The following is a 12,211-nucleotide window of genomic DNA, read 5'->3' on the forward strand; positions in this document are numbered from 1 at the left end:
AAATAAGACATGATAAATGTCTTATTTTTGGATCTACAAACTGAAATAGAAAAGAGCTACTACCTTCCATAGCCACCTTACAGCCGTAATTTAAGAGATTTGCTGGCTTGCCTGACAAACAAACCAAAAGCTGTAATTTTGGAGAAAAAACCCCATTATTTCACAACCTTTCTTGCTCTGTTTCTCAACTGACTAAAAATCCATGAAGCATCATCTGCAATGTGATAGTCATGGAAGAGAAAAAAAGTCAAAGTTAGAAGGTTAACCCCAAAAGGTTACTCAAATTCTACTTTCCCAAAACTAACCCTGCAATATCTGCATGGCTATTCCTAAGCAGACAGAAATAGAAGACTGGACATTCTCAAACGTCACTCATTCTGGGAGTGAAGAAAGCCAGTGCTGCCACATACGTCACCTTTACATTCCCAGTCAAAGACGCAGTCCACAGCCTGCACCTATGATGACATTAAGTCAACCAGCCCAGGTTGCTCTAACTCATTTAGCATTGAGAGACATACTTAGAGACTTCTCTGACACAAGTAAGATGCTAGCAGGTAAAACTGATATAAGGATATAAAAAGCATATATAATGTTTTACCTGTTAAGGATATAAAATGTTTTACCTGTTGTATCATGAAACAAAATTACTTTTTTCAACAGGAATAAAATTTAAAATTACTTGAAGTTATCAAATTTTCCTGTTACATCGAAGATTTCAAGATGTAGGAACTCTACTCCCTTCTGTGGCTGAATTAGTGACCCCAGAGTTGTAAAATTTATTTCCCATTTGTAAATAAACACCAACCAATTTTGGATGGAAAAGGGTAACAACATAAATCCAGAAAAGAACAAAAGTAAAAAACATATCCCAGTCGTATCCAAAACCACACTTAATGTCCTGTTTTCCACTTGCTTTCACTCCTGCCTTTGAGTCTCCCTCCTTTCTGCTTCCCTTTCTAACTACTATGTCTTGCCCTTTCTAGTGAGTTTTCCCACTCACATCATGCCAGACATGTCTCACATTGTTTGCACACTTCACCTAGGCTTCATAGGCTTGTTTCATATTGTCTTTCTATTTTGCATGGCTTCTGCTAGATTCAGTTTTTTTTGGCTGTCACTGTTTTCTATGATTGTCTAAGGACAGTAGGTGTTAGGACACCTGTCTAAGGTGTCTTAGACACATTGTCTAAGGACAGCAGGTGTATGGTGGTTTAGCCCTAACTGAACAATAACCAAACCACTCAGTTACTCACTTCTCCCCAGCTCAGCAGGATGGGGAGGAGAACGGAGATAGAGTTCTAAACTTTCTGTGTTTACATAAGGACAATTTAATAGAACATCACAAAGAGCAGGCAGTTACAATGATGGCCAAAGGACACAGAAAAAACGAGCAATGTCCAATGTAACTGCTCACCGCGCTCAGCCTGACGCTCAGCCCAACGGCACAACCACAGCTCCCACGCCAGCCGCAGCACTCCCATGGCCAGGCATGAGGTCACATGGGATAGACTATCCTGGCCATGCCCCCTGGCGGCGGCTGGGGAGAGTTAACTCTATCCTGGCGAAACCCAGGACACTAGGGACAACCTTTTGCTTCCTGTAAAGCACTGTGAAAATCTGTAGACCACATTAAATCAGAGAATAAATGTCAATCATATATACTAACAGAGAATATTGAACTATCTGAGCTGCATTTCATTTCAGACTGCCTTTGCTTTTCCATTTCTGGTTCCATTGCTTCTTTGTTTTGATATCTGTCTTTATATTTGAATGCTCTGTCATAATAGCTCTACCTCTCTGATTCTATATGGTCACAGCTATTCTCTGATCACAAGGAGAAACTCCTTGTCCCTAAGAGAGAACAGAAGTGTTTAGTGCAGTTGCTCTCATGATAAACACATGGTAATGATAATGATAGTAAACACACCGTAATTTCAGTAGTGACAGAATTTCAAATGAATGAAATAAAAGGATAAGTCTAAAATCAATTAAAGAATGACTGCAACACATTGACAGTAGTTAAGTCCAACCCTGATTTCCTCCTTGAGCTGGAATTAGTCTGTCACTGGATTCCAGGCAGATAACCTGATAACAGCAGGAGATGTAAGGAGAATCTTAAAAAAACCCTAAAAGATCTGTGCAATGTAGGAGTGAGATCGAACAAATGTGAGAAAAGGAGGACCTGGCAGTGAACAAAAGAAAATTTTTGATGGAGTAGAAGCAGATAGGTGGCTGATATCTGTAAATGGCATTATAAAATGTCACTGCTGGACAGTGAAAAGTGTAAATTAAATTGATTTTTTTAATCAGTCAAAACAGAAAGAGCTTGTTACACAAATATCAGTTACTTCTCTGCAGACAGAGAATTTACAAACATGATAATTTTTTTCATGTCTCTAACAAGATCATAAATGCTTATCCAGATATAACTGCGAACAAACCTGCTCTATACCTAAGAGCTGTACTGATACAACTGAAAATCCTGGGTGTTAACATTTTCAAATGTCCCTGACAGTGCCTTTAGAATACTGTAGCTTATGACCACTGCTGTCAGGGCTCACAAAAACAGGTTGTGCAGAGATAGTTTCTATGCCAACTTATTTACTTTTTTTTTTTTTTCATAAACTTGCAGGGAGAGAATTTGGAATAATTTTACCTGCTTAACAATTGTACTAATGGAAACTATACAGATTCTTTAAGAAGAAAAGAAGTAAAAAGGACAGAGTGGGAAATATAGGCAGGCTGAGCATTTTAGAGACAGAGACCCCAATCTATTTTCTAGCAGAGCATACTGTTACATGTTTGATTGTGCATTGGGTTTTTAATTACATATTGTTTTAAAATGACATTGTAGACTTCTGTGTATTAGTAAAGGGAACTGAACTATGAGAAGACAAAAATGGTGGTGACTTTCTGCCTACCACTTTCTACCTTATCTCCACAGCTAGGTAGAAAGAGTATGTTTAAAAAAGATGTGAGAAATATTTTTTTGTAAAGTCATTACACGTCAAAACAACCACACAACAGTACTTCTTGCTCAAGCATTAATATAATTAATAATTCTTGCTCAGGCACACCTATAATACAAAAATGGGTCTTTGTCCTGCGTCAGGTGCCTTCATACACTGCTGCTGGATATATACCTATTTTCTGCTTCTTTCCTGCTTGTATTAAAGATATGTTAGTAGATAGGACAACTCATAAGACTCAAAGGAAACAAAACAGAAGATGCATATTCTCAAAGACTATTAACTTATCTCATTTTTCATACATCTTATGTACTGTTTACATATGGCAGTTGTTCTCTATGATTTTAACAGTTGTTTCCTCCACATCCAAGCCAAGTTCTTTGTTGATGCATTAGCAAGAACATTTCCTCCTCCTCTCACTCCATATACGAATATGTGTTACTATCAAAATTCTAATAATATCACCTCAAAACCCACAAACTGGACTACCTAAGATGAGCACCTTCACTCAGTATCCTGGAGCTCAAATCCAGAGACATTCAATCTTTGCTGTTCCCACTTGGAGTCTCTCAGCACCTTAAAATTCATGTGCTGGCAATTCAGTTTCCAAACATAATTGGGAAATTTGTTCTCTTTCTGAAGACTCAAGGCATACATAAATTAGAACAACTATCTGTGAGGGTGTTGGAGCAGTGGAACAGGCTGCCCAGAGGGATTGTGGAGTCTCCTTCCTTGGAGGTCTTCAAGACCCACCTGGACATGTTCCTATGCAACCTGATCTAGGTGAACCTGCTTCTGCAGGGGGGTTGGACTAGAAGATTTCTAAAGGTTCCTTCCAACCCTACCATTCTATGATTCTGTATACATCACATAGTATTCAATGGTTAACTAAATACATGCAAATGTATTAATGTACATTTTTGGCATTTCAGAGCAACAACACACTAGAAAAATCCAAGGAATACTACAATTTGAATTCAAAATGGTGGCTGGGAAAAAATCCTGCAATATACAAATGAATGAATGAGGCTTGAAGCTTGCTGTGCGTTTACTTATGGTATTTCAACATTTAAGAACTTCCCAAAGTGAAAAAAGAGAATCTGGCAATAGTTTAAATCACTTGATCTCAGGAGAATAAAAAAATTAAATCTCATCAGGTGTTGACATTGTACAAGATGACATTAGTTCTGGGAAACATCAGGAAACTTGTCTAAATTGAGATGCTTGGTTACCTAACAGTTAAGTAATAGTTCACATCTATTTTCTACATTATTCTTTCACAAAATACTTGTAAAGCTCTCTAAAGGTTGTCTTGAAAACCTTCTCAGGGGCACAATTTCAAAGCACACAACAGCATGAGAAAGATACCAATCTGAACAAATGGATAAAATTTGGTGAATCTTTAACAGAATAGGACAAATCTGCAGTGCAAGTAACAACTTACAACATTTGCTCAATACCAATTCACAGGAGAGACTGGGACTGACAAAACTAACACTGCTGCTCCCTTCAGAGGCACTGAAATTCCAGGCGTATCTGGATACATGGTTCACTTTTTTTTTCTCTGAATTACATATACTCTTTGCACTGCAGAGGAAAATTAGTGATCCATCTCATGGTGAGAACACTTCTGAACTTCAATGGAATTATATCAGTTTGTATAAGCAGAGATGTTGACCTCTATCAAGGAATACAGTATTTCACTTCACTAGCACAAAGAAACCAAAACATTATGACTAGAGTAGCAAGGTAATGAAGGAGAAATATATTATCCCTCAAAAACTTCAGCATACCAATGTCCAGCTGAACAATACAAAAAAGGTCACATGTTAAGACACAGAGATGTTCACTATTCTCTGTCTCTTTTCCACTGCATCATAACGAAAGCATACACCATTTTTCTTCTTTGAGCAGTGTGAGGTTCAGAATTTATTATGCTCAGAAATATCTGCTTCTCTCTTCTATGGCTTTTACCATTATTACCATTGCAATATCACTTTAGAACCCTATACTCAGACCAGAAGTCAACTGTGCTATGCAAAACTAAAACTGAAGGATAAGCAGTGTAAAAAAGAGCTCAAGTGTTTGTGCAAACTAAAAGATTTGATCTTCTTCATTATTTGCAGGCAGATTCCACACAGAGGGTTGTCAAAATCTATTTTTAAGTGGTTCTACTGATGTTCATATCTTCACAGACTTCCATCAGAGATCTAGGGAATGGAAGATATTTCCCTATTATATGTAATACAGAATATACAGAGAATTACAGGAAGTTTTAGCCAACTTCATCTTAACAAATCTTCCATTACCAGTACAAGTAGTACAAAAAGATGCTTTCGTATGACAGTTCCAAGGGGAACATCAATGAAAAAAGCTTTCATACTGGACATCTTGTAGTGTACAAAATCTGTTGCACTCCTCCAGTCTTTGAACACTATGTGAAGTGATTGAGTCACCATTCCTGGAGATTTTAAGTAACATGTAGATGTAGTGCCTTGGGATGCAGTTTAGTGGTGGACTTAGTAGTGCTAAGTTAATAGTTGGACTTGATGATCTTAAGGGTATTTTTCAACCTAAATGATTCTGTGGTTTTATGATTACTTTAGGGAAAGGCTCAGCAGTTATATGAGCTATAACAAGGACCACCATCACAATGTACTGATTTGAAAGAACTCTGTACTTCTTAAGATTCAGCTACCAAATTACAACTAAAACAGCAAACGAGACCCTATAGTAAACTTAGACAACACAGAAAGCTATCTATCAGTTGGCTCACTAACTGTACGTGTCACAGGGAACACAAAAAGACTCTGCAATCTCAGATATCAAATCACTAATTTCAAGAAAAAAAAAAATCCAACACAACAAATTGCCTAATTTACTACTTCAAGAATGAATTTCTAGTTCTTCTCTATATCAGCAGATGAGATATCTTTCTAAAGTTATAATGTGTTCACTGAAGAGCTACCAGAACTATTTAAAACTATCTTCAAGCCATCGTTCCTGCTCCCATACTCTGTCCCCCACCAACATTACTCCAAGATGAAAACTTCTTGCATAAATGAGACACCATTAAGCACTTCCCAGCTGAGACTGCCCTCGTCCAGCTGACACATCAGATAGCAGGAAAGCCTGTCTTCACTCTTTAGAAAAGAGCAAGATGAACATTCAGGATTTCAGCTGAAAGACATCATTGGGTTCATCCATTTCACACTTACCTAGACAACTTTGACTTCAAATATGTGATAATACACACAGGTACGAATTGTCACAAACCAGGCAAAATGTCTTCACAAGCTACTTCCAAGATTTTAATTACTTTTATCCTTAGGCCAATAAGTGATATCTTCACTCCCTGCCATGGAAAACTGGACTTCACCCTTGCTTCTATTCAAAAACTATCACAGCTCCTTCAAATTGCTTTTGAAATATTCCAGTACATCGTTTTTCCAGACATCACAGGCAGCATCAAAAATATCATAAGCAATATAAGAAATTATAGTTTGCAAACCACAGCAGAAAACCTATAGATGAATTGCTGTTCTTTCAGGCAAAAAGCATCCATTTAGAATACAATGAAACATCCACTCCAACATCAGCGTATTTCTCTTCATTTTGTGGAACATGAAAACTTCTCCCTCCATCTCCATCTAAACCATCCATATCTGCAGGCTCTATCTCTTTCCCTTGTGAAATAAGGTAGTTGTCAGCTTTTCTAACATTGCAGAGGGGCATCAGCTATCTCTTCTTTCAGTGGTTTAAGTGGTATATATCTAATTAAACACAGGAAACTTTTCTCAACTTATTTTATCTTTGAAGTCTTCTGTTTCTGTCACACACTTGTGATAAACTTGTGGTTAAAAGCCTGAACAGTTTTTACAGCTACAGCTTGATCTAATAAACTATAAGCTCTGTTTCAGCTATGTCCCATTGTCATTATGCCTATAACAACATGATAATTTTATGCAAACACACTCTGTGTAGTCTTTTGCACAAATGTGAAAACAGCTAACACCTGCATTGAGAAGTTTGTGCCAAATGCCTGCTCAAGAAATTCCAAGCAACTTTTTCTTTCTTTCTGCTGACAAAAATAATTTTGTGAACATAGTTAAGACAAATCCCATTGAAAACTCTCATAATTAATGTCCAAACATATCAAATATGCTACATCTACAGTCAATACCACTTTCTCACCTTTACAGTTATTTCACATGGGCACAATGACAATTGTAACGAACACTCAGACCATATGACTTTTTTTTTTTCTCACATAATTTAATGAATTATCATTTCCTGAAGACCTGAATATCTTTAATGCTTCCATATAAGAAATTTATTCTGTCTTTGATATAATTATCACAAATGAAAATAAAATGAACTCACAAGTTCTTTCATAACCACATTCCCTGCTTTCTGTGCCTGCTTCTGTTCCACAACATAAATTATTTCCCTCTGAAATTTTCCTGCTTAGGTTGATATCTCTTTATAGAATTGTATGAGAAATATTTCAGTACTCTGTGGCTTGCCTAGAAACACTGCAATAGCAGCTTCCAGAGCAGTGTGAAAAATACCATGCGTCTCCTTCATCTCCCTCTGCCTCTGCAATTACATTTTGGGCTGCAGACAGTTTACTTGTTCAAGTGTACCTGGCAAGGCAGCCTGCTAAGGCAATCAGTATGCTGGGTATGAAGGGTCCTACATCCAAGATGGAAGCTGCTGCTAGCAATGGAGTTTGGTTCTGAAGTTAGTACTAGGACAGTCCTTGCCAAGGAATATCTTGCACCTGATGGGTACTGAGACATTTTATGTCAATTTTTTGAAAAAATCTGTTATTAAATAGCTCCCCCCCCTTTTTTTTTTCCAGAAGATGTGACCAGTTGTGTGGCCAAGTACTAGACATAGCAGAAAAGCCATCAGTATGTCAGGTCTTCTAGTGTGGGACTAACAGCATTGACTCCACTTGCTAAGGTGCAAAAATTTATGCTAGTCCACCGGCAGGCTACTGGCTGTATCTGCTGGCAGCAGTTCAGCCCTGAAAGGGTAGTTAGCATTTAACATTTAATAATAACACTCAGTACCAGTTGTCTCCATCCACTAAAACTGACTTCAGTAGCTGCATAGCCTGTCACTCCAGCCAGGCAACAAGTATGATTACGTGTGATTACACATGATTATCAGGAAGGGAAATCCAGTAGTGAGTCTGAGAAGTCTGACTCTATACCCCTATGATCTATCCTACCTGTGTCTGCCCTTAGTAGAGGGAGCAATCAGAAATCAACCATTCAGCGCCTCTACTTCTACTAATTCTGGCACTAAGGATTACATCCTAGACCTGTTATGCTTCTTGAACAAGTCATTAAGTATAAACAGAGACACTGAATTTGCAAGAAAGTGTGACCAAGACCACTGTCTTCACATCTATTCTTTGCAAAAGAGCAAGATGAACAGGGCAAAATAACCTCCCCCAGCAGTGTCATCAGCACTCCACAAATATGCAGTTTTCCAGTATATTTTTGTCCCCTAATCTGTTCTTTCTAGATGTAAGGCTATAACCATCAAAATATCTATAGTTTCTACGGAGGTTTTTGTACAGTAGAACTGTACACTATTTAAGTTTGCTATGTAAACTTAGTATTATTACTATGTAATTATTATTATTATACAAGTAGAAACAACTGAATATTTTTTAAAATCTCTTTTTATTGTCATCCCTTAGGCAAACTGCACATATTTATCTCACTTTTTTTCATTCATCACTTTATCATTGATTCTTCATGCTTTGCTCATAATTTACTAATGTCTTTCTAGAAGATTATCCCTCATGCATGCAGATTATAACGTAACAGATACTAAGCAAGAATGCTCAGTGTCTTCTCCATCTATCATGTAATATTTCTACATCTATATCATTAAACTGTAAAAGCCTTTTACGATCTCTCCATGCTGCTCAGGCATTTAAAGAGATGTGTGTTAACTTTCACTTGAATTTACTGTTTTCTGGTTTTCTTTCCTAAGGAATTCTTTTTTTTTTTTATCAATATGAAACACAAATTCACAGGATGTAATTGACTTTATTTGGTTTAACTTCTATCACATTTTTGCTGATCATTACAGCAACTTAGTTGCAGAGAGGTTTAACAAAGTATAATTTTCCTCTAGAAAAAAATAGAGTATAGTAAATAGAAAGAAAAACCATTTGTTACTATATATGGAAGTGGACAAATAGTGCAAAATGAGCACTAATAATACTCAACTCAAAGTATGTTTCTTTCTCAAACTTCATTTCAAACTACCCTTTGGTCCTTTTGTGTTTAAGAAATGAAATAAAGTACTTGATCATTTAGATCAGTCTTTGGACTTGTGTGGTCTCAAAGTATACTAAACACTGCAAGTGACAGACTGAGAGCTAGGGATGTGCTGCTCAATCATTGTTACATTGTCATTTATAATGACAATACCAATGATCCATAGAAGCTCTCTCGCCCCTGGATTAAAGGAACCAGTTTATTTTCCACTGCCTCCAACTGTAAGGTAATACACATAAAATCAAAGTCAGAAAAGAGCAGTGATAAAGATGACTGATGGGATTAGACTTCATCTCTGATCAAGTAATGCCCCGTAATGAAACAAATAACAAATGCCTGCATAGAGACATTTAAATACAAGCCACCAAAATTTAAGAGACATCTAAAAATGCAGAGGCAAACGCCAGACAGGATATCACAACTTCTGAAAATAATAATTTAGAATTCCATAAGTCTCTTGTATTATTTAGGAGTGCTACTGAATTTGTAACTTTTGTTCATATTATTCACATCACTGCAATATCTCTTTTGAGAAACAAAGGAAACATTGAGCAGTTATCTCAATTCAAAAGGCCTCCATTCTGAATACTTGAGAAAGCTATGGAAAGTGATGATTGCCCTATTGTTCCTGGTGACTTCTACTGTAAAACTCTAAAATTACAGGGCTTACTTCAGATATTATTTGCACTGCCTCTGAAAATAATGTCACAGTGTCAATTATAAGATCTTTCTCCTGCTCTCTTGCTAGTTACATTTTGCTAGGTGGGAAAGCAAACTCAGTGCTATCATTCTCACCAGCAGCAGAATTTATTAGTAAACCACTAGGCCCCTTCTGCCTCTGGATGTCTAGTTCCTGACTGCTATTTTTGCAATTTTAGACAATGTCTGTGATTAATAACCTGTGAAGGAATGCAAAAGGTAAATCCTATTTAAAAGCATAAGAGAAAATGCTGATACTTACCAAACTATTCCCTGAGCCCCAGAGCCAATAGGTTTCAAGTTCTGGTAACGTTTGAGAACTGTGAAGGTCGAGTCACCCACTTCCACGCTGTAGAATTGGTTGTCAACTTTGCTTTTGCTCATGTTGTAATGTTTGGCAATATATGACACATCCACTTGTTTCCAAAATCCCTGTTGTACAAAAGAAGGGAAGGGAGAGGGAGTGGAAAAAACACAAATGCTAAGGCTAGTAAAATATCAGAATACTGATAACACAAAGTCAGTCTAATTTTCCAATACAAATTCTTGTCCTTTTAGGATCATTGTCACATGAATCCTCAAATACTGTTTTCTGAAACCCTCTTTCATCCAGGAAGTAACTATGAAAATAAAAAATTAAAGAAGATTAAAGTGAATTCTCCAGTTGATGTTTGCAACAATTACTCCTAGCTACCAGTCTCTGCTTGCTGTTACTGCTGCTTTATGATCACTGACTTATGTGTTTGTGATGATTCTGCCCTCACTTGTGAAGTGAGACAAGAGATATAGGAATTAGGGTTTTCATCATCGGTCAGATAGAGCAAATAAGTCTATTCATGTGAGTGCTTAAGCTTTCCCTGAGTGCATGATAAAGGTCTTGAGAACCTTTCAACAGGAGTTGTAAAAGAAACAGAGCAGTTTATGAGACAAACTGCGACCTGACATTGCTCAGTATCATGGACAGTATTCAGTAGCTAAGGAAGTCTTAATGCATTCTGGCTTCCTAAGGACAGATGAGTTGCTCTTGTGACCGGGCAAATGCATTAGTTCTAATCAAAGGCTAGTTTTCATGACACGAAGACAAGTTACTCTAAATGTTTTATGCTTGCACTGAAGCTAGCACTGCAGACCTGTAACCTCACTCAGATTTGTAGAAATACTATGCAGAAAGTTACATTATAACCATTTAATGACTATGAGTGAGCTCAGCTCCCAGAAAACTATGGAGCAAAGTATACAGTCATTTGAAATAAAAATCAGAATTTAGGGTTTATAATTGAAGATTCGTTACTATATCATGTACAGAATCCAAAAGTTCAACATATTACAACAGATCTATTCTCAAGTAGCTGACAATCCATTTATGGAAGTCAAGACTTTTCCAAATGCCTTCTATTAGCAGAAGCAAAACCCAAATCTGCCTCTTTCTGCCTGTGTGTTTATTTTCAGAGCTCATAAAACCAGCTTCTCAATTTTCTTATTTGATCTACTATAAATTGCTTTTAAAAAATCTCAGAATAATCAACCATGTTATATGACTATGGCCTACTAAATTGAATTTTGATGGAACAGGGAAAGAGTTTGGAGAATATAATGTTTTTTTCAATTTAAAAGGACATCATTCCAGTCTTCCACAAATATGGTCATTAGAAATATATAACTGACCTTATTGAGAACTTGGATTTTCAGGTTTGCCTTAGGAAGATTAATATTCTTTTTCTGTCCACTCTCTCACTGGAAGGACAGTTGTCAGTGTCAGTTAATTCTAATCAAATCATTAAGAGACTTTGAAACAGTTTAATAAATGTAACTGTTCATTCAAACAGAAAATCTCATTTCAGAAGAGCAATTAGAACTCTTAGATTTACTTACTACTAAGACATAGCACAAGGTCTGGGTTTTTCTTTTGGTTTTTTTTTTTCCCCAAACAGAGAAAGTGAGAGATTTATGGACATTAACACTGCTAAATTCAAGTTTATACACAGTCAAATGACTCTGAAAGAGGCTTTATTTTAATAACAGGCTCCTGACAGACAGAAAATAATCACATCTCCCATCTCACATTCCCATAGTGTTATTTTCTGGTGTCACTATCAGAATAATGTGGATAATATGCAGAATTAACATCCATTACACTGAAACCAATTTTACATAAAGCGTCAGCATAAAAATTGCATTCCTTAGTGAGCATGACTTGTGGTCAGTTCCTCTGGAAGTACAGATACAGTGATTTTTTTA

General features: G+C 36.7%; 1 protein-coding gene across 4 annotated transcripts in view; it reads right to left on the reverse strand.

Annotated features, from left to right (window-relative positions):
• The window catches only part of MAPK10 (mitogen-activated protein kinase 10), a 130,543-nt gene that overhangs the window by 59,391 nt on the left and 58,941 nt on the right, over positions 1 to 12,211 (reverse strand). For 2 of the 4 annotated variants that reach the window (XM_061992265.1, XM_061992264.1), the window contains one exon: positions 10,236 to 10,405. In XM_061992265.1, coding sequence (XP_061848249.1) covers positions 10,236 to 10,405 — 170 coding nt within the window. Of the gene's footprint in view, positions 1 to 10,235; positions 10,406 to 12,211 lie in introns of those variants that run through there. The other 2 variants (XM_061992267.1, XM_061992266.1) reach the window with 1 other exon arrangement.

Source organism: Colius striatus, chromosome 3 (assembly GCF_028858725.1).
Source record: "Colius striatus isolate bColStr4 chromosome 3, bColStr4.1.hap1, whole genome shotgun sequence".
NCBI lineage: Eukaryota > Metazoa > Chordata > Aves > Coliiformes > Coliidae > Colius > Colius striatus.